General features: G+C 36.7%; 1 protein-coding gene across 21 annotated transcripts in view; it reads right to left on the bottom strand.

The window, feature by feature from the left end:
* HERC1 (HECT and RLD domain containing E3 ubiquitin protein ligase family member 1) overlaps nucleotides 1–23,940 on the bottom strand; it is a 197,978-nt gene that overhangs the window by 90,365 nt on the left and 83,673 nt on the right. For 11 of the 21 annotated variants that reach the window (XM_021093938.1, XM_021093989.1, XM_021093952.1 and 8 more), the window contains exons 18-27: nucleotides 22,349–22,570; nucleotides 19,445–19,618; nucleotides 15,587–15,701; nucleotides 15,378–15,498; nucleotides 13,429–13,600; nucleotides 10,802–11,141; nucleotides 10,216–10,336; nucleotides 5,565–5,616; nucleotides 2,397–2,486; nucleotides 1,014–1,079 (exon numbers count right to left, since the gene is read on the bottom strand). In XM_021093938.1, the coding sequence (XP_020949597.1) occupies nucleotides 1,014–1,079; nucleotides 2,397–2,486; nucleotides 5,565–5,616; nucleotides 10,216–10,336; nucleotides 10,802–11,141; nucleotides 13,429–13,600; nucleotides 15,378–15,498; nucleotides 15,587–15,701; nucleotides 19,445–19,618; nucleotides 22,349–22,570 (1,473 nt within the window). The remainder of the gene's footprint in view (nucleotides 1–1,013; nucleotides 1,080–2,396; nucleotides 2,487–5,564; nucleotides 5,617–10,215; nucleotides 10,337–10,801; nucleotides 11,142–13,428; nucleotides 13,601–15,377; nucleotides 15,499–15,586; nucleotides 15,702–19,444; nucleotides 19,619–22,348; nucleotides 22,571–23,940) is intronic. The other 10 variants (XM_021094060.1, XM_021094074.1, XM_021094069.1 and 7 more) reach the window with 4 other exon arrangements.

Raw genomic sequence — 23,940 nt, 5'->3', positions numbered from 1 at the left:
AATTTCCTTACTTGAGGAAATGGAGGCCCAAATAAAATAATATGCTAAATTAATAACACTAATTCTTTAGGTTTATGGGAAGTGGCCTTACATATTCTTGTTGTTAGTCAAATCACTGATCCATGGAAATTTCAACTGCCTGCCTACACAAAAGTTCAATTGCAAATAATCTAAAAATAGTGAAATGCCTTAATATATTCCAAAATATTCTATGGAATAAGTGGCCGATCCCCAAATTAAATCCTCTCTGCAATTTAAAGTAGCAGGGGTCAGCAAACTTTTTTGGTAAAGAGCCAAGTAGTAAATATTTTAGGTTTTATGGGTCACTCACTACACATGCAACTACTCAACTCTGCTCCTATAATGTGAAAGCAGCCACACATAATACATGAGTGTGGTGTGTTTCAAAAAAACCTCACTTTCAAAAAAAGGTGGCAATTCAGATTTGGCCCACTAGTCATAATTTTCTGACCCCTAATATAAAGGATGCAATTTATTAAGTATATAACCCAAACAAAAATTTGATGAATAAAATATAAGAAAGAACAAGAAGGACACTTTCTGAAAGCATTAAGGTAAATAAATAAATCATGATAACCAAAATGTTTAGGTTGATATAAAAAATATTGTGAAACACAAAAACTTACAATAATGGAAATGAAAGATGAAAAAACTCTAATTCTTAAAAAAATCATATTAAAAAAATCATAACAACCTAATAACTGATTTGTTCTGTATTGTTTTATCTGAATATAGGAAATACTGTGTCTGAAAAGCATATCAATGCCTATATAGAGTAACTATGACTGAGCCCAATTCTTAGTATTAATTCAGAGTCTCCTACTATAAAAAGAAAATATAAAGTCCAAAAAGAAATTTGAGATTGTTTACTTGTCCTTACAATCTTGGTTCTTAAATGGAACTTTCAAAATGAACATGGCAGAGCTGCAATACATACTTTATAAACCATAAAATATGTAGGCAAGCTAAAAGGGGAAAAAAATTAAACATGCCATCATGTACTTGCTTGAAGCTCTTCTTTTTTCTGGGGCTCAACTGGCCAAAAAGGAGTAAATACACTACCACAACAAGAATCAGAAGACAAAAGGAGAAATTTGATACAGGAGACAACATTCACATTTGTTCTTTATATAATCTAATTTGAAATGCATAGATAAAACAGCATTTCACCCATACAAGTTGTACCATGAAACACACACATTGATAAATATTTTCAATATTATTTAGCAATAAAACCTAACACTATATTTAAAGACCTGGACAGGATGGCTAAATTAAACCATGATGCTCCTTCTTAAATTTTTGCTTTGGTATACCCACCATTTTTCACTGCATAAGCTTCAGCTTAAAAACAAAAACTAAAGTATCTGCAAAACTACAGCAGACCTCTTAAGTGTTAATCAAAGTATCCAAATGCCAACACGTTTAACAGGTTTTGTCAAGAATCTTGACAGGCTATTATGAGAATTAAATGAGTTAATATGTTTGAAGTGATTAGAATAATTCCTGGCACATACTAAGCAGTTTTTAAGTGTTTTTTGTTTGTTTGTTTTTGTCTTTTTAGGGCTGCACCTGTGGTACATGGACGTTCCCAGGCTAGGGATTTAATCAGAGCTACAGTTGCTGGCCTATACACAGCCATAGCAACATGGAATCAGAGCAATGTCTGTGACCTACACCACAGTTCACAGCAACTCCAGATCCTTAACCAACTGAGCAAGGCCAGGGATCAAACCTGCAACCTCATGGTTCCTAGTCTGATTCGTTTCCTCTGTGCCACGATGAGAATTCCTAAGTGTTTGATGAATATAAATTTCATATTACATCTGAAGTGTTAAACAGAAATATGTATCACCTGTCTCTTTTTAAAGTAATTTATGACATTTTTGAATTTAGAATTTAGCTTTGATGCCTCTACAGAGCTGAGCAAGTTGGCTGAGCTAAATTTATTTGCTCACTTTGCTCTACCCCTTCCTACCATATTCACTTTCTTGGACAAAGAATTTGGATCAATTGTGAAACATTAACTGGAATGAGGGGAGAAGAAGCAATCATGGTTCAACAGCATGAATTCCAGGATCCCCAGTGCCAGATACTGAAATTATGGGCATTAGGTCCTCTCAAGGAGGAGTTTCTGGAGGCATAAGAAGAGCAGCTAGAATGTGTATATGAACATTAACTGTCATTGATACATCCATTTAGTTTTAGTAAGTGGGATGTAATAAAACACTGTTATCTCTAATATCTCTTACTAGGTTTTTAATAACTCAGAACCACTAGACTAACAAATGAAAAAGCAAAGTGAGAAGAAAAAGTTTACATTTCCTCTTCAAAAAATTGGAAAGGAGTAAGCAAGCACATAGAAGAATTCTCACTTGGCTGGACATCTGCTTGTCCTTCATAGCTCAAGTCAGAATCAGAACACCTGAATGGCTCCAAAAAGTTCTCAGACTTGGTAGGTTCATCTGCCCAAGTGAAGATAGGCATGTTATGGCTTAAGACATCTGGTCCACATTGACATTAAATAAGGAAAAAATAGGGAGGTTTATTTTACCTTCATTTAGGAACAAAACAAAACAAAGTAAAAAAACACCACTGTGGTCAGAGGGTAGTCTCTAAATACACATGATTTTTAAAAATTCCTTTCAATATTTTGTCCCAAATGTATTTTCAGTGTTCATTTCTTTGAAAGAAGGAAGTCCATTATCATTAAATAAATGAAACTATTAAATGTACATTTTCATTGTTTAATCCACACATACTAGGATTCACAATTATGACGACTATTTTTGTGGCCCTTTCTAAAGCAGTAATTCTTCTACTTTCTAGTCAACAAAATTTTGTTTGGGAACATTAAGATGTAATGATCACTAGAATAAATTGGTATCACATTAAGGGATATCATCATAATTTGCATAACTAGTTTTGCCTCTCTATTATAACTTCCTAAATAGGTAATTTAAAAAAAACAAACTTTTCCCATGAGGTCCTATATTTCCTTTCTGTTTTCAACAAAATAAAATTAAATTCCAAGAAGTTAATAGGTCTAGCTACTATCTTCAGCTTTTGGAGAAGATGGCTTACACATAAACAAAATTTTGACTAAAGGCTTTAATTCATTTGAATCTACTTACCTCTAAAACTACAGAAAATCCATATGTACTTATAGGGCAACTGCTTAAAATTTGGGACAGGTAGAAACTATAGGATAGTTATTTTAAAGTGTCACAGTGATTCCTCCTAAGTAATTTATACTTAATTCTAGGTTATTCTCAATTCAAAACCAAAGATATCACTTTTTGTTTTATTCCAATGATTAATTTGTCCTATAATTAGTTACCATAGACTGAATCTCAAATTTATATTTCCAAAAGTATCATAAATAGTTGAGGGAAAAGAACAATTTTAACCAACAGACTATCACTTATAAATATGATTAGTACAGTAGGAAACTCTTAAGTAATAGGTTGGATCATTTATGCCACTCAATAAGTTTGGAGCCATGTTTTCCTTAATATAAAACAGAAATTACAGCAACAATCTTTTTTTTTTTTTGTCTTTTTGCTATTTCTTGGGCTGCTCCCGCGGCATATGGAGTTTCCCAGGCTAGGGGTCTAATGGGAGCTGTAGCTGCCAGCCTATGCCAGAGCCACAGCAACTCGGGATCCGAGCCGCGTCTGCAACCTACACCACAGCTCACGGCAACGCCGGATTGTTAACCCACTGAGCAAGGGCAGGGATCGAACCAGCAACCTCATGGTTCCTAGTCGGATTCGTTAACCACTGCGCCACGACGGGAACTCTGACAGCAACAATCTTCATCTGAACCAAGCAACATGAAAAAGATAAAGCTGTTCCAAAAATTTTAATTTTTTTTTGTAGGGCCACACCCACAGCACGTGGAGGATCCAGGCTAGGGGGTGATTCGGAACTATAGCTGCTGGCCTACATCAGAGCCACAGCAATGTCAGATCTGTGACCTACACCACAGCTCATGGCAACACTGGATCCTTAACCTACTGAGCGAGGCCAGGGATCGAACCTGCAACCTCATGGTTCCTAGTTGGATTTGTTTCCACTGCGCCACAATGGAAACTCCCCCAAAATTTAATTTCTAAATCACATGGTTAAGAAAAAGGTACTCTGGCTAGTTATGGCACATGAACTGCCAATTTTCAAAGAATTAAAAAATAATAAAATACATACTGCACATTATACTAACCATTTATTTGATATCACAAATACCTTATAATTTTTTTAGAAACCCAACAGCCTTGATACACCATAGTATTAAAACTTTACAATAAAGAAAGCACCATCTCTAGTCTTTAGAATTCCTAATAGTTCAGATTAATCATTTTCTGCATTCTAAGTACCAACATTTCTTCCTCTAAGTTATAAATACAAAAAAGAAAAAGCTGTGTGTGAAATTTCTTTCTCTCATTCCTTTTTTTCTGTAGGGGAACCTAACATCCTGCCAAGGAAGCTATCAAGGGAAGAGTTTAACTCTGAAATACAAAAGACTTTTAATATCATGGAAAAAAACAGTTTTCCCACAGGCTTTTAGGAAACTGCCACCAGGAGATATCTGGAACATTTCACATTTTCACAACCAGAGGATAAAAGCGTTCAATAAAAATAAAAGTGCCAGAGTTCCCGTCGTGGCGCAGTGGTTAACGAATCTGACTAGGAACCATGAGGTTGCGGGTTCGATCCCTGCCCTTGCTCAGTGGGTTAACGATCCGGCGTTGCCGTGAGCTGTGGTGTAGGTTGCAGACGAGGTTCGGATCCAGTGTTGCTGTGGCTCTGGCGTAGGCTGGTGGCTACAGCTCCGATTCGACCCCTAGCGTGGGAACCTCCATATGCTGCGAGAGAGGCCCAAGAAAATGGCAAAAAGACAAAAAAAAAAAATAAAAGTGCCAATTAATAGAGAACAATATTTGGAGAGTTTTTAGTTACCTTGGAGTTGTATTATCTAAAAGTGCTGTTCTTTCCATCTACTTGTACATATAAACGAGGTAACTATATTATTCCTTAAGATACAGCTTTTAACAAATGAGCTTAACACTTGATGACACTCTAAAATTGTTCCTCATGGGAAAAGTTTTTTAAAGAAATCATTTGCTCATCTTTCACATTCTCTAACTTGAGAGGCAAGGAGGAAAAAACTAGAAACTTTCAGTTTGAAAGTAGAATGTGTGTATGATAGGCAAATGGGATAAATAGTTCTCCCTGTAACACCTTTTAAACTATAGCTACTCTACCAGTGAGCTAAAACATGGCAAATTATGTCCATAACCCCCCACAATGTAAAGTACTGCTTCTGGAGTTCTACAGGACTTTTAAAAAGTCAAAACACACAACAAATGAGAAACAAAACTGATTAACTCCTAGACAGTCCCAGACTTTTTAAGGGTATATATTTTAAAGAAAATGATCTTCCTTTTAACTTTTCTGATAAAATGTTTCAATGACAGATCTAAATACATCAGACATAAAAAGAGCTACTTAATTTCATCAGATATTTAATAGTTAATGCTTACCTCTCTTTCTATGAGATGATGCCAAATCCAAATCAACGTTTCGTCTTCCACTCTAAGTTAAAAATAAATAATAAAATTGTGAAAATTATTTTACAATTAAGAGTTAACTGAATATTGGAATAAAAAATAAACTATATAATTATAGCAATGCGCTATTTATTCACCAGTCATGCCAGGCTAAGAACAAAAAATCTCTAAAAACCCAGTGAAAACAGCTGTAAGAGAGCCCAGGCACAAGACTCTAAGATACTAAAATATAAAGCCAATTAACACTGTAAAACAGTAGAAGTTTTTCTTTGTTGTCACCTTTTCTTCTTTGGAATCTTTGTCTTTTATATTCCAAACACAGTATGATTTTGGCAGCACCTGCAGCATACAAAAGTTCCCAGGCCAGGGACTGAGCATGTGCCACAGCAGTAACCAGAGCTACAGCAGTGACAATGCCAGATCCTTAAGCCACTGAGTCACCAGGGAGTTCATGATCTCTTATTAATATCCTCTGTAGCCAAGTCCTAGATGCCTAAAGCAGCTATAGCAAAGTCCCATTTTCCAAAATAACTACTTGATCTATCCTCACTTTCCATTCTTTTCAACTCTCATTAGCCTTGGCTAAGTATACAGAAGAAGAGAATCTGATACATAGTTCTAAGCCTTCTGGTAGTATTTTAAAATATTTTAAAACGCTTTTAAATAACAGAAGAAATCTCAAACTGGTGAAACTGCAGACAGCTTAATAAAGAGTGAAGGCTTTTAGGAAGAATGGGAGTATATTTCTGTGTGTGTGTGTGTGTGTGTGTGTGTGTGTGTGTGTGTGTGTGTGGTGGGGAGGCACTGTTGAGAACTATCTACTCTCTCATATGTACACCCAGCCATAAACAAACCATGTGACTTAAATTTATGTATAGACTTGACATTATGGTCTTGGCAATTTCAACTGTATTCTATCACATAATAAAAAAGTTTGTGGCAAAGAAGAATGCGTGCAGAAGTAATAAAACAGATCAGTTCAGGAAATCTTTTCCTGCTAACACATACAGACATATGCATGCACACTGTGGATAAATACATTTTGTCTAACACACACGCACGCACGCGCGCGCGCTCGCACACCAGAAATAAGTATGTCCTCAGGCCATTTGATAGACCAAATACCAAAGAGTTGTCACAATAGCTATAAAGATATTACCATTTCATGTATATAACATTTTTATTACACAGGACCTTTTATCTCATGCCTCAGAACGAGAAACATCTAAGTTTCTCCTGAAAACCTGGTTTAGTCTTACCTTTTAGACACTAAATCGTATTAACTCATGCTTTTTCCTATTTGGTGGCCAATCTGTAATACACCACCACAGGATATGTGCAGAGGTGTGGAAATCTTACTCAGGGCTTTATTTTCCTCTCTCAGCTTCTTTTAGACATAATTTATTCACCTAATTTATACTTTTATAAACAGTATTTATTCATGGATGTTAAATCAAATTCTTCATGAAATAGGAGAGTAGGGAAATGTGGGGGATAAATTGGGAGAGCACAGTAAGAAATGCTGATAAAGGAGTTCCTGTCGTGGCGCAGCAGAACTAAATTCGACTAGGATCCATGAGGTTTCGGGTTCAATCCCTGACCTTGCTCAGTGGGTTAAGGATCCGGTGTTGCCGTGAGCTGTGGTGTAGGTTGCAGGATGCGGCTCAGATCTGGTGTTGCTGCAGCTTTGGTGTAGGCCAACAGCTACAGCTCTAATTAGACCCCTAGCCTGGGAACCTCCATATGCCGCGGGTACGGCCCTAAAAAGACAAAGACAAAAGACAGAAAAAAAAAAAGAAAAAAGAAAAAGAAATACTGATGAGAGTGACAACTGTCAATCAGGGTTTAACTGTGTAAATGTTCATTTAGGTTTCTCTGTTTACTAAGACAGAGAATTAAATAGGATATCACATAAAACTCTTTTTTTTTTTTTTTCCCCTTTCCGGCCTCCCCGAAGCACATGGGAATTCCCAAGCCAGGGATCAGACTGGAGCCACAGCTGGGACCTAAACCACAGCTGCAACAAGGCTGGATCCTAACCTATCATGCGGGGCCAGGGATTGAACCTACATCCCAGTGCTCCCAAGACACCACTGATCCCCTTGCACCACAGCAGGAACTCCGATCACATAATACTCTTTATGAAACACAAATTTAGCACTGAACTGATTAACTTCAGTTATTTTAAGAAAACATTTACTAACAATTCAGAGTAAATGAAGTACTAATAGATATCAAAGATAGGAATGGTAATCCTAAATAACCTCAGACAGAAGGGTAACATAGTTCAACTGGAAAAACCCTAAGTACACCCCCACTACTTGCTCCTCTTTGTCTATACCAGGCTCTCTGAAGCTGAAGGTTCAGCCCAGGCTGCCTCATTTACAAGAGAATCTGTTCTCTCTTGTTCTTGGTTTTTTCACCTTTTATGACACTATCATTCTAAATATTCCATAAGGAAAGATGATCAAGAGTCCATCTTTTTCAAAAATGTGTTTATTAATCTTTTTAGAATTCTGTAGAAACTAGACTTGGCAGTTAAATCTAGTTTCAAGCCACCTCCATTTATCTGTCTTCTCATTATGTTTTTAAAACATAACTTTCAACATGTTTTAAAAACCCACCTGAGCAAGTGTAACAGGTAGTTATTCCCCATTGCAAAGATAAGAAGCTGGGGCTCAGAAAGGTTAAGTGTCTTGCCCAAGGGCAAAATCAATAGAACCTACTGTGGAACAAAGAGTGCATATCTGGAAAAGAAAACAAACTGTAATTTTAAATAGAGTGGTCAGGGTAGGCATCACTGAAAAAGTAACATCAGAATGAAGAGCAGAAGTGAGGGAATTTGCCTGCAGACAACAGTATTCCAATCAGAAGAAACAGCCATGTAAAGGCCCTGTGGGGAAGTTATGTGGTGAAGAGGTCAGTGTAGCAGAAGAGTCTACCAAGAAAAAGAGCAGCAGCAGAGGAGATCAGAGAGGAGCGAGGCCAGGATACCTCAAGTCTTAAAAACCCCTGTAGGGACTTAGGCTTCTACTCTGAGGAAAAAGTCATTGGAGGTTTTGAGGAGAGAAGTGACATGTTCTATTACAAAATTACCACAAGGCTGGGGAGACTAGATAATGAGAATGATCAACTTTGAAAAATTAAATGGACAGAGGAATCTCAGTAGACTACAAGACTAGGAATGTGAATTGGGAGCACAGAGATATGAATGGGAACGAATAATAAAAGGCAAAAGAACAAAAAAAATAAATGAAACTTGAAGATACTGTTCACCTATCCTTAGAGGGGGAATCTGTCACGCTTACAAGTTTGTTTTAAAACAACAGCATTATGTTTATGTAGCAATCCATGCTCCTCAAAAATATAAGGTAAAGCAACAGCCAAAATGAAAACCCAGCTATGAACTCCATGTCCAAAGCTATTCAAATAGAAGGAATCTTTTAGACAGTTTTCATTCCGTAATTTATTTTACTCATTACATTATAGCATACCTTACTTCCTACTTGAGAGTTACATATACACACATATATACACATATATATACATATATATATACACACACACACACACATATAAAACAGCATCTCACTTATTTGACGTTTACCTTAAATGCCTGTAGTCCAGGTCCTCAGGCTTTTTTGACACATAACTGAGAGCTACTTAAAGTTGGTAAATAGAGGAGATATAAACAGCTTTGTATTGTACAGCAGAAATTGACAGAACATTGTAAATGAATTATAATAAAATTTTTAAAAAGAAAAACAGATTTGTATTTTAGAAATATTATTCTAGTGAAATGTCAAAGATGGGCATGGGATAAGAGATAGGGCAACCAGTTTGGAGATTTCTGTACTGGTCCAGGCAGAAAAGAAGGAAAGTCTGAAACAGCAGTTACAGGAGGGATGGACAGGACATATCAGAAAGATGTTAAGAGTTGAAATTGTCAAGATTTGTCTAAATAGATTGTGGGGAGTGAGGAGGTTGCAGGGACCTGGAATTAAGAAAAAGTAGAGTCAAGGATGAGCCCAGGTTTCCAGCCTGAGTAATTAAGAATAGCACTTACTTAGATAGGGAATATGAGAGGAGAAGAAGTTTGGGAGTAAGAGAAGTTTATTTTGGATAGGTTAAGATTATGGTCACCTGACATGTACAGGTAGAATGTCCACCAAGGAGTCACATATACATGAATTTGGGAGTTCCTGTCATGGCTCACCCGAAACGAATCTGACTAGTACCCATGAGGATGCAGATTCAATCCCTGGCCTCACTCAGTGGATTAAGATCCAGCATTGCTGTGAGCTGTGGTGTAGGCTAGCAGCCGCAGCTCCAATTTGGACCCTAGCATGGAAACTTCCATATGCCACATGTGCAGCCCTAAAAAGACAAAAAATAATAAAAATTAGATGCATGAATTTGGAGATTAGGAAGACGGCAGAGCTAAAGATAGAAATCTGAGAGTCCTTAACACATAGGTGATGAATATGCAATACAATTACCTCATTTCTCTTAAAAGTTCTTTTAAAAAAGTTTTTTGTCTGAAACAAATGTATATTACTTACTCTAACCAAAGCCTTATGTATCTACACACAAATCCTTCTTTACTGAATCTAGATATACCTACCAGTGCGTAACCTTCTTCATCTGATTCAGGCTGAGACAAATCAGATTCACTCCTCGATTTGATCAGTCTATAATTTGGACTTGCGTGGACTAGTCGGCTCTCTGCAGTAAGACTTTCACTCCTGTCTCACATGCACAAAGAAAAGTTTTTCGATTTGGGACTGTTAGTGAACATAAAATTGAATGCAACTAGCAGCACAGAGATAAAATACACACACAGTGAGGAGTAATTACATCTGTTGATGGAAAAATCCTGATTCTTAGCTAGGTCTAAGCACAAAGTCTGTCTCGATTATATCAGAAAGACTTTCATGTCACTACATTACAGAGATATGCAAATACTGTTATGTGTTTCTCAACTATTCTGTTATTTATATGTATGAAAATCTGTGTCTCCTCATTGAATCTGAAGTTTATACTCCAGGCTGAATTAGTACCACACTTTACATTACTTTAAATTCATCCTCCTCAATTTCTATTTCCTCCTCCATGTCTGTGTTAATTTCAGAACACAATAACTTTGAGAATAAACCATTTCATTAAATAAAGGGAGGAGAAAGATGTTTTAAGTTTCTAGTCAGTCCCACCTGGTCATAAGTCCACCCCCTTCAGAGGCACTTGTAGAAGGCTGATGCAACTGTCCTTCTTCCCTTCGTTTCTGAAGCTCATCAATCACAGGACTTACTCCTAATATTAACAGGGCACATCGATGAATCACGGAGTTGCAGGCAGCAGTGTACACATCCTGACCCTCGGGAAGGTCTGTGCTGACCCTTCGCTCTTGCTGAGACTGAGGAGGTGGATCATCGGCTCGAGCCCCAGACCCTGCCCCACTGCTCATTCTATCTCGATCTCGGCTACGAGCTACTTCACGGGCTGAGAGGAAACACTGAAAGATTTCTGTAACATGCAACACAAAAACAAGGTCTTAACACATGGGGAGAGAAAAGCAAAGAAAATAACAATAAAAATAGTCAAAAAGTTTGGACCAAAAACTTACTAAAGAGGGAAAAACTTTTTTTAGGCATTAAGTACAGCAAAGTAACAAAAGTTAAAATCTTATTTAAAAAATACAGATATATTAAACTTTTCATAAAAATCACAATAGGAAATACTGATGCCTTTACAGAATTTAGATTTGGTTGATTTTATTTCTACTCTTATGCATTTGATCAGGGGTTTGCAAAGTGTGGTCCCAGAAGAGCAGCATCAACATCTGGGCACTCATTAGAAATGGAATATACTAGGTCTATCCCAGAATTTCTGTAACAGAAACTCTAGGCATGGAGCCAGCAATCTGTGTTTTAACAAGCCTTCCAACTGATTTTGAAGGCCATTAAAGTCTGAGAAGCACTGGGTTAGATAAAATAACTTCCTGTTTCTGAAATGTTCATGACCTGGGCTTGAAAACTGTCAGGTTGCAAAAGAAACAAACAAAACTTAAGTTGCATTAATTATAATGAAAAGCTCCCTTTCCCCTTCCAAAGTCCATATAATTCCTAACACCTACACGTTGTTGTATTTGGAACACATTAAATAAGCACAACCATTAAAGGTCTTTGCTGAAACAGAATCTGGTTATAATACACAGCTAAGATTGACTCCAGAGTCAAATGGCATCACCAGGAGTGTCTGTCTAATGCCATCCCTTCCCAATTCACAAGTGCAAAAAATCAGTGGGTTTAATAAGATTCTGATTCAGTAGTTGCTATTTTACAGTTAGAAAATTTTTTTTTCTCAAATTTGGAGATGTTATTTTTTATGGGGAACCTAGGCAAAAAAGTTAGTAAAATACTAGACTCATCTGTTAACATGGAAGAATAAACTTTAAAAATAGATCTGAGTGTTTCACAGTATTATTATGACAACATATTCATTATGCTGTTAGAAGTCCCTTATGTCTAAGAAAATCAAAGCAACAAACCAGTCCAGAGCTGGAAATCAGTTCAGGTAATCAAGAAAATGGTCACTAGAATTTTGGGCAGACTTGATTCTAATTCCAGTTGCTACTAACTATGGCCCTAGACATTTAATTTTGCCTCCTTAAACCTCAGTTTGTCCATTTTTAGAATAGAGTAATACTAGAAATCATTTTCTAAGACTTAAAGGATTATAAGTTAATTTATGTGAATGTGAAGTATTTCATCCAGTGTCCAGCATTTAACCTGTGCTCAAAAAGGTAGCTAGTTGAAAAATTATTACTCCCCAGGTAATTATTATGCTTTTACTAATAACTGAGGGTTATGTTATTATTTACTAATAATTAAGGGTGTTTTCCTCTTTGATCTTTGCTTTCAAGAATTTCTAAATTAAGACAAGTTCATTTGCACAAGTTCCTCAGCCTCGGCTTTTAAAATATAATTATTCTCCCCCTCCTCATCTTTAAAACCCTTTTCTCCATTTGGACCTTATCTTTTTCTTTTTGTTTTAATGTACTTTGGTCTTGTTTTGAGCCACCTCAAAATCTTTCTTTAGAAATATGCAGAACACAAATTGATAATAAAGTTAGGTATAAAATTGACTGAAATATACAGACAGTCCCAATATCAAATGCATTAACTAACCATAATGCCTTAAGCTACAAAGTGAATACACACTTTAACTTGGAAGAGCCAAATCACTCAACAGATACTAACAAATGTTTAAGCTTTGATAGTTCTCTTTAAAACTATCTGTAGCCTTGGAATATAAAAGTATGAAAAATGTTATTCACCAGCTAATAATACTTTCTTGCTCTCTACTGAAAACAGCAGTGTAGTCAGTGAAGTTAATAATTTTAAAAGTTTTACATATGGAAAATAACTGGGCTCTCCTAATAGGCACGGAAAAGGGGCTCTCTTCCTCTCCACTCAGAGGTTGGCCAGGCCAATGGACAACCTGGTACACTTCAGAGAACAAACTCTGAACGACCCTATCCAATGACTCATGGACATCAAAATTACTTCATGAATGAGGCTCGACGGAATAGGTACTATTTCCAAAAGCCTGCTTTCAGAGCTTTTCAGCCCAAAACATGCAATCTAATACCTTCAGGATGGAACTAACACAGTTGTAAGAGCTGAAATGTTATGTAATATTGTTCAGATCATCAGGAGAATATCAGATCCTTTTAGAAAAATTATAAAGAAATGTTTGCCTTTCTCTTCTACAGCCAGTTTCCCTACCAAAAAGAATGCCACAGTGTATATCTGTAAAGCAAGAAGAGTGTACTCACTGCCAGCTGTCATCACTTCATGTTCCCGTTCTTCCTCCTCATCCTCTGGCTCAGGATGCCCCTCTTCCCGATCTCGCTCAGCCTGTTCTTCCATTTCAGCTTCTTCATCAATGGTCCGGGTAAATGCATGCTCCTGAGGATCAGCATCTGCAGAATCTTGGTTTTCTGGGATCTTCAAGAAATGATCAGAGCTACGCTGAATATATTTTTCAAAAACTTTGAAAAACTTCATTAAAACCTTGACTTTTTTACCATGGAAAATAATACTAATAGCAGAAATAACACATGAATTTTACTACGAAAATGCAAAAGATACCCTGGATAAATCTGAAAAGATTAGAAAGAATGTATACAGACACCTAACACACTCTTCATCAGTATTCTGTCATGCTATAAATTGAATGATATATACTGCTATTCAGTTGCAAATTGCTAACAGAGCTGTAACCTAAAATGAATTGAATATGATGTTAAGTATAAAAGGTAATTAAAGAACATTGTTTGATTCCATTCAGTCTCCCTCAAGTTTGTGTATTGTTATTACTCTGTATAAATGTTTAAAAACTCTAATTTAAAACAAAACAGTACTTAAAAAATTTTTTTTGGTGAGAACATTTACGTTCTATTCTCTTAGTAAATTTTAATTATACAAAAAGTATTGTTTTTCATTATTTCCTTTACTTTGCCCCTGAGAAAACCAAAAATCAGAAATCTGGTAAGGAAAATGTTAATTATGTTTCTCATGATGGTTATGCTATCTAGCAGTTATTTAGAAAAGAGTCCTTACATCAAGTAGAGTCAAAAATGCCATAACAGTTTATTATTTTCCCCACCAATTTCAATATAAAGCACAAATAAAAATTTTTAATGATATCCTTATTTGGAAAATAAATGTTATTTTGTGATTCATGGCCAGATGGGGATACTGAGCAGTCAGACTCACAAAAAGTCATTTATCCCCATAATATGTGAGTTTCAAACTGGAGCCTCAATGAAACAGTAAATTAATATATTCCATGGGCATTCAAGGTCACTAACAAAGAGTCAGAACCACAAATATTAAATCAGTACATGCCAAAAGAGTAAGTACAATAATACAAATGTAGAGACAATTTTTTTTTAATCCATGGTTTAAAAAATGGAGTACAAAACATCTAATGTACGAAGTTTTAAAGTAAGCACTTCTGAAAGTGATGTTTCAGGCTATGCTCCCTAATTACATGATCATGTTATCAGGGCTATCAAGCACTTTAGAAATCATCTCATTTTTGCTGTTACTTCTGGAACATCCTTAATAAAAGTTTTCAATCTTTAGTAGGGGACAACTTTAATCACCAGAAGACTTTTTTTCTTATATTTAGCTAACAACAATTCTCCATTCAGTTGTTACCCTTTGGTCCTACTTGCGCCCTCTGGAACATCAGGGAATGTATTTATTTACTCTCCAACATGGAAGCCCATTAAGTATTTTTAAGGCAGCTATCATTCAATTCCCCTGTTTCCATTTTCTAAGCTAATCATCTTTGACACTTTCTAGTTCTTGTATAAGATGATATTCAGATCTTTCACCAATATAAGATAATCTGCTAATATCCCTCATAAGTTATGGCATCCCAAATCAAATAGGATAATTCAAATGTGGTCTGATCAGCATAAAATAAAGGAATAGTATTTAATATGATTTGGACAATTTGATTTGTTGTTATTACTTATATGACCTAAGAATATATAAACTTTCTTAGCAGTCATATCACACTTGATAAATATGAGGGTAAATAAACCCTCAATCTTCTACTCATCTAATTTTTTTCACCACAAAAAGAACTATTCAACATTTATTTAACATATGCAATAATTAAAGCACATTCTTCCCTCTCACATAAACCAATATGGAGCTATCTCTCACAGCCTGAAGAAAAACATAGAAATTAACTGATTTCCAACTTTACCCATCTGTCTCTTGATGATGACCTGGTCTGAATAAGCTCAAGGTTCTTGCAAGCAAGTAAACGACTTCGAACTTTGTACACACAACGGTATACTTCTGATAAGCTTTTACCAGGCTGATATCTAAATAAAGAACCAAAATAGAAAAGTTACCTAATTTCTAACATCATGAGAGCAAATATTTGTCTGAGGATAGTTTTAAGTTACTTGCCGGCTTTCTCCACATGCTTGACTGAGTAAATTTGTGTGTTTCAGAAGAGCTGCAAGAACAAATCTAGACACAGTGTCCAACAGTGACTCATTACTTAAAGTTGCACTGTCCCAATCTGAAAATAAAAATGATGCATTGACTTATAACAGGAAACAGTTCAGAGGTAATTTTAATAGCTTTAGTAATCCGACACCTGAATTTTATTGTTTTCCTAAGCAGTTATTTAATAAATTCACTTACTAGATCCTGCATACTGTACTAGGAGTACAGCAGTGAACAAAACTAAGTTCCAGATCTCAAGGAGCATATATTCCAGTTAGGGGGAGGAGACTTGGGGAGACAATAAATAAAAACATTAATATGACAGAAAAGTGCTCAGAGAAAAATAAAGCAGGGTAAGGAGAAAAGGAAATACTGTACTGTGTGGGTTTACTATTTCATAAAGGCTGGTTTGGGAAGGTCTCCAATGAAGTGAAAATTAAGCAGCGATCTAGATGAAATAGGGGAAGAAGCCACATAGAAACAGTGTCCTTTCAAAAAAAACTATGTGGAGGTCCTAAAGTGAGTTCAAGGAGCCAAGCGCAGCTAGAGCAAAGTGTGCATGCAGAAGAGTGGTAGGAGACAAGAGAAAGCTGCCTGGGAGCACATCACACAGAGCATCACAGACCATTGCAAGTCCTTTAGGTTTTACTCTGAGGGATATGGGAAGGACCATTAGAAAGCTTTGAACAGAGATATGGCATGACATAATTTGTATTTTAAAAGGCTCACTCTAACTGCTGAGTGGAGAACTTACTACAGGGACAGCAACAGCAGAAGCAGTTGTTGCAATAATTCAGGTGAGAAATGATGATGGTGGCTCAGACCAAAGTACTAGCAGTGGAGGTAGTAAGAAGTGGTCAGATTCCATATGTATTTTGAAGACAGAATTGAAAGAATTTGTTGATGGATCAGATGCAAAAATGAGAGAAATTAAGGATGACTATAATGTATTTAGAATGTAGCTGGCTTTTACTGAGAGAAGACCACAAGAACACTTTGAGTGGACAGGTATCTGAAATCAGGAATCTGGTTTTGAATACTATCTATTAGAAATCCCAGTGGAGATACCAAGTAAACTAGTCAAGTGTGTATCCAGTATTAGAAGCCATTAAAGTAGATACTGTGAATACATGTACATTTAGGTGGGTAAGAAATGAAATATTTGGACAGAGATGAGTACATGCATTTGAAAACTCAAGTCACAGCATTAAATGATAAGAACTAGTCACAGCAGCTTTCTTTAATTCCACGTTAGCAGACCAGTATTGTGCTTTAAAAATGCAATACACCTGGGAGAGACAGGTAATATAAGAAAAGGAATGTATTTATATATGACTGGGTCATTCTGCTATATAGCAGAAATTGGCACAGCATCGTAAATCAACTATACTTTAATTTTTAAAATGGGGGGGGAAATGCAATACATTCAGTAGATTCCAAATGGGGATCGAAGGTCTAGTGTCTACTCTACCCCCAGAATGTCTGCTAGACTCTGTTAACAGACTTACCATGCTACTTAAAAACAAAACCAAACGAAACACTGTTGGAAAATACTAAGTCCCAAGTTAACTCATTTGTTCTTTTGTTTGTTGTTTTTTGTTTTTGTTGTGGTTGTTTTTTGGTCTTTTTTTTGGGGGGGGGCTGCAACTTTGGCATTTGGAAGTTCCCAGGCTAGGGGGCGAATTAGAGCTGCAGCTGCCAGCCTACACCACAGCCACAGCAATGCCAGATCTGAGCTGCATCAGCAACCTATGCTACAGATCAGGGCAACGCCAGATCCTTTAACCCACTGAGCAAGGCCAGGGATTGAACCCACATCCTCATGGATACTAGCTGGGTTCTTAACCTGCTGAGCCACAATGGGAACTCCAACTTTGTTCTCAATCCCCTTCTTAAAACTCCAAATTTAAGAAATAAAACTTCACAATTTGGTTTTCCAGTCATTTCTATATGCTTAGGTAAAAAATTAAGTTCAGACTTCTCTATTTTATAGGTGAAAAAAAGGTAAACATGCCAGAGTTTAAGAAAATCTTACAGCCCACAGAGATCTTAAAATGATAGTCTATATTATATGCAAAATTTTCCACATTGGGTTCTTGAGAGATCATCTGTTCCAAGGGACTGCTTGCTATTCTGAGAACTGCTATGACTTAAAATCAAGTAAAACGTCATTTCAAGAAGGCTAATATTCAATTTAAAAGCAAAGTGAAGTAACACCATTTGCAGTGTTTCAAATTTAGCAGGGATTATCCTCCAATGCAATTTTTTAAATAATGGGTTCTTTTAAAACACCTTCATTAAAGTTATGGTCATTTCATACTAAGCACTATGAAACGTTTCTACTATTTAGGTACATAGTCAAGGCTACAGTATATAAGCAATTCAGCAAAAGGAGACATACAATGAGTTTTTATTCATAGTATGTATGTTTATATTCAATTCTTAAAAGTTCTCACTGCAATGAAACAAGTGACAATATGATATAAAAGTAAACCAAACTGCATATTCCAAGAAAATTATGTAAATGTGAGAATATCAGAAAGTATAAGTTAAAAAGTAAACTTTTCTTTTCTCCTCCATTATCCTACTTTTCTACCTCTGGTGAGAGTCAACACAATAGAATGAAGAAATAAATAAATGACAAGTTGTATGAAATTAAACTTTCAAAAGCATTATCTCACTGGTGTTTTAAAGATCAGAATGAGCTATATATCTGAAACTAACACAACACTGTAAATCACCTACACTCCAATAAGATTTATTTTTAAAAATCTGAATGATATACAAAATGAAAGGTAAAAATGAACTTATTTTACCATTTCTATCACAGAAGGAAGAAACAGGGCAGCAGTGATTAAAAGAGAAGAAAGAAAAATGTGGAGAAAGATAACTAGGGATATTGATTCTGAACAATCCAAGCCATGAATAAAAGAGAAAAACATAGGAGCTAAAAAAGAGAGAAAAAAAATCAGGTATATCCTGTGAAAACTTGTACATAAAATTGGTTTTATTAATCATATAATATATAGAAACTGAAATACCATCACATACTTGCATAGCACTTTACTACTGTACCTAATATTAAACCTTGGGAGTTCCTATAGTGGCTCAGCAGTTAATGAACCTGACTAGCATCCATGAGGATGCAGATTCGATCCCTGGCCTCGCTCAGTAGGTTAAGGATCCAGCGTTGCCGAGAGCTGTGGTATAGGTCGCAGACATGGCTCGGATCTGGCATGGCTGTGGCGTAGCCAGCAGCTACAGCTCCGATTGGACCCCTAGCCTAGGAACTTCATATGCCGTGGGTGCAGCCCTAAAAGACAAAAAGACAAAAAACAAAAAAAACAAAAAAAAAAAAACCAGTAAACCTTATTTAAAACTTTATTCATCAGCACTGTAAAATGAGTGAACATTTTACAGAGGAGGAAAATGACCAGACTTCTACATACATATCCTTTCAGTTCTTACTCTAGGGCTGGCAAATGGAAGAGATTCATTAAACAGACTCGTACTAGATCCATTTACATTATATGGAATACTTCAACGGTGAAACAATACCTCTGAATTTATTTTTCATATAAATCACAATTTTCCCAAGGTGCATTTTCTTCTAGTGGAATACATGTACATATGAAAAATACACAGGGTATTTTCCACAAACAGGAAAAAGAAAACTTTTTAAAGTGTTATTTGTAAAATTCCTTTTTCTATAAATAAGTAATAGGGTGACCCCTGTGATTTTCTATTTACATATGTGTATATTAGCTGGTAACACAGGTATCTACATATTTACCTCCTTTATCCACTTCATCTTACCTTTACTAACAGCATAATCCTGCATGCTGATCCAAAGGCTTCGAGCAGGCTCTTTTGAACAACCCAAGGCCAAGTCTACATAGACAGCAATTTCAGGCCGCAATTTGTAATCAAAAGGCTTCTGTTCTTCATTTCCTGAAAGAGCTACTTCTAATAAGCAACTCATACATTTGTCTAAAAAAAAAAAATTACACAAGTTATCCATTTCAAGCCTCAAAAATTTCGGTGCTATAAATAAAATCTTACCATATTTACGTAACATATATGAAATGATACACTTCAAATCATTTTAAGTAGATGCTACAAAGGTAAAGTTCTTTAATGTTTCTCAATTAGGTGGAGTATCACCCCTTTCATCCCCTCCAGAAGGATGTGTGACTCCAGGGAGGAGTTCTGGCATTTTGGGAGGAAGAGGCCAGAGAACTTGAATGTCCTACATGTGCAGCACAGTCCTGTATAACAAAGAACGCTCTTCTTCAAAATGGAATGACAGCCTTGTTGAGAAACATGGGACCATTGGGAAAGAGACTAGACAAGATTTTTTTTTCTTTTTTCTAGAGTTAAGGGAAAATAATCACTTAAGTATGATTCAAGAGAGCTCAGAGGAGTTCCTGTCGTGGCGCAGTGGTTGACGAATCCGACTAGGAACCATGAGGTTACAGGTTCGGTCCCTGCCCTTGCTCAGTGGGTTGGTGATCTGGCGTTGCCATGAGCTGTGGTGTAGGTTGCAGACGCGGCTTGGGCCCCGCGTTGCTGCAGCTCTGGCGTAGGCTGGTGGCTACAGCTCTGATTCGACCCCTGGCCTGGGAACCTCCATATGCCGCGGGAGTGGCCCAAGAAATAGCTTAAAAAAAAAAAAAAAAAAAAGAGAGCTCAGAGAGCGATACTTACATGAACAATTCCTCAATTGATATTTACATTTGTTGAGGTGGTTCCTAATTTTTCAATGGGACATTTGGCATTCAGAATTCATTTTCCTGGAGTTCCTATTGTGGCTTAGCAGTAACAAACCTGACTAGTAACCATGAGGATGCAGGTTCGGTCCCTGGGCTGCTCAGTAGGTTAAGGATCTGGTGTTGCCATGAGCTGTGGTGTAAGTCACAGACAAAGTTCAGATCCCACATTGCTGTGGCTGTGGTGTAGGCCAGCAGCTGCAGCTCCAATTGGACCCCTGGTGCAGGAACTCCCATATGCTACATGTGCGACCCTAAAAAGCAAAAAAGAAAAGAATTCATTTTCCATTTAAAAAACACAACAATTCTCTAAATGATAGTTTCTCGGGCTAATACCCAGAGTCAATTTAACCCATAGTATATCTGAATTATCATGTTTTTACAATTTTACGAAGATAATACCCTTTTCCTAATATATTCAAGCACTCAAATACAAAATGTAACATTTTAATAGTTTCATGACTTTACAATTTAAAAACTAAAAAGCAACATCAGAGCTGAAATTGATTTTATTCATAACAAAGGCCAGTTAACTAAGGAGACATAACAGAAATACGACGAAGGCAGTGACAAAGATACTTTTGTCCTCAGGAGGACATTTGGGACTATCACAGAGTTAAATACTGATAGCACTGGAAAAATATTTATGATGTTAAATACCCCTTGAAAAAAATCACAATTCTACTTTTTTAGATACAAATGTTCCTAAGCACCAGTCTAGCATTCATCAGCCACGACCAGAATCACTTTCCAGTTCATAAATGAAACAATGAACATACACTCCTATTTGGAAAAGGAGAAAAATCTTCAACAGCTCTCATTCTCGCTCTCCAACCCTCCAACCTCAAAAGAGAATACTTCCGTGAATTTTGCCTTGGTTTCTCCTTTTTGTTTTCCCTCTTGAGATTCTCTCAGACTGTGTTTTCTCTTATACTTTCCTTCTTGGATGTTGAGTCTCCTCTTACCAGAAAAATTAGGGAGTTCCTATTGTGACTAAGCGGGTTAAGAACCCGACTAGTACCCATGAGGATGCAGGTTTGATTCCTGGCCTTGCTCAGTGGGTTAAAGGATCCAGCATTGCCACAAGCTGTGGTATAGGTCACAGACATAGCTCAGATCTGGCTTTACTGTGGCTGTGGTATAGGCCAGCAGTTACAGCTCCAATTTGACCCCTGGCCTGGGAACTTCCATATGCTGCAAATGTGGCCCTAAAAATACAAAAAAAGAAAAAGAAAAATTATACATTTAAAATCTAATAAGGCCATATAGGCTATCTAACTCATTATTTGAACAACTGAAATTAGAGACCCAAAGAGAATAAAGGACCAATTCTAGATAAAACGACTGACCATCTGTTCAGGAACTGGAGAAATCTGCATCTTTAGACCAACTGAGAGCTAGCCTACCAACAAAGCAGACAAATGAGAGATGAGGCAAGAGAGGAAACTCAAAGGCAAGTTAAGTAGGGAGGAAAAAAATGGGGAATCACCAAGGTATCATCAGCATAAAAGCAGGACAGACTGGGCGGTGAAGGGACTGGCATTCACATCTGAGAGGTGTTTATGACCTGGGTCCTAGTAAGTTATGGTAAGTAACCTTCCAGAGCTTTACATACCATGAAGCAGTTTTACAACCTCTAAGGCCCAGAACACAAATAATCAAGCATTTTCCCGTTTTTATGAGTTAGATGACTTGCTCAGAATGAGTGATAAGTAACAACAGAGTAGGACCAGACCCGCATTTCCCCAGTTTGGGGGCTGTTTTCACTATTCAATGCTGTAGGATTTAACTATCTTCCTGAGGGCCTCAACTTACAGTCTTGGATCCCCTACCCTGCAAATACTGAATTTGCATTCTATCAGTTCTCTAATTCAGCAAACCCAGAATAAATGAAGAAGGAGGAGGTACAAACATAAGCATGTATTCAAAATGTTTCAGAGAAGCACATTACCTAATTGCGGGATGTCCATTTCTACACCATCACTAAAAAGTGGTGTTTTCATCCAATATGCAGTGTCCTGTTCCTCTGGAGACACAGGAGAACCCTGAAGCATGCCACCAAGACATCGCCCAATAAGAAGAGCAATTGTTCTTTCCAGATCCACAAGCCACACCCAGGACTGGGCTGGCTGAGGTAATGGTACGCCAGCAGGATCGATCAGTTCTGGCCCTCCTGAAGACAAAATCATTAGCAATTTATCAGGTATTCCAGATTCTCAAGGTTTTTCATTTCTATTGCACTGCAATAAGATACTGAAGCAAAATATTTTATAAAGAAAACACAAATTATGAAATTTTCTGTATATATTCTCTTTACTAGACTGATTTAAAATACATTCAGATAAGTCTGCTATAAAATAAAAATTTCCGGGAGTTCCCGTCGTGGCGCAGTGGTTAACGAATCCGACTAGGAACCATGAGGTTGCGGGTTCGATCCCTGCCCTTGCTCAGTGGGTTAATGATCCGGCGTTGCCGTGAGCTGTGGTGTAGGTTGCAGCCGCGGCTCGGATCCCGCGTTGCTGTGGCTCTGGTGTAGGCCGGTGGCTACAGCTCCGATTCAACCCCTAGCCTGGGAACCTCCATATGCCGTGGGAGTGGCCCAAGAAATAGCAAAAATAACAACAACAACAACAACAACAAAAAAGACAAAAGACAAAAAAATAAATAAATAAATAAATAAATAAAATAAAATAAAAATTTCCTTCGTAAAGTTACCAATTTTAAGATAAACACTGAAACTATATGGCAGAATTATCCCAATGGATTCTATTCCTACTCTTCATTATAGAGATCAAATTTTACCATAAGAGTCAGTAACTGATGTAACTCACCCTTCCAAAATCAAAATAAGACTGATCAAATAAAATGACACATAGTACTGTTTAATGCTTTTAAGGCCGGAAATCAGAATTGTCCAGTACTAATATCTGGACCCATGCCTTTTTTTTTTTTTGATGGCAGCACCTGTGGTATATGCAAGTTCGCAGGCTAGGGGTGGAATTGGAACCACACATGAGACCTATGCTACAGCCACAAAAACACCAGATTTGAGCCACATCTGCAACCTATACTGAAGCTTTTGGTGACATGGGATCCTTAACCCACTGAGCAAGGCATTTAGGGATTTAACCTGCATCCTCACGGAGACTACATGAGTTTCTTAACCCACTGAGTCAGAATGGGAACTCCCAGAGTTCTTATTGTACATTTGTTTTTAGAAGTTCTTCACTTAAAATAAAATAAAGCTACAGTTAGACAGAAAGAACAGATAAAATGAAATCATAAAAGAAAAACAGAAAAGAGTAACATATCCAGAACCTGATTATTAGAAAACATTAATAAAAGGGACAAATAAAATTAATCCAGAAAATAAGATAGCATAAATTTAAAATTTGAAATAAAAAAGAAGACAGAACTGTAGATACATTGGAGATTTTTAAAAACCATAAGTGAATATTATGAACAACTTTGTGTCAATAAATTTGAAAACCAACAAAATGACGTTTTTTGAAAAAGCATTAACTTTCAAGAGATAAGGGTAAG

This window comes from Sus scrofa, chromosome 1 (assembly GCF_000003025.6).
Source record: "Sus scrofa isolate TJ Tabasco breed Duroc chromosome 1, Sscrofa11.1, whole genome shotgun sequence".
In the NCBI taxonomy this organism is placed as follows: Eukaryota; Metazoa; Chordata; class Mammalia; order Artiodactyla; family Suidae; genus Sus; species Sus scrofa.
Note: the sequence above shows the minus strand (reverse complement) of the source record. Positions and strands in the feature narration are given on the sequence as shown.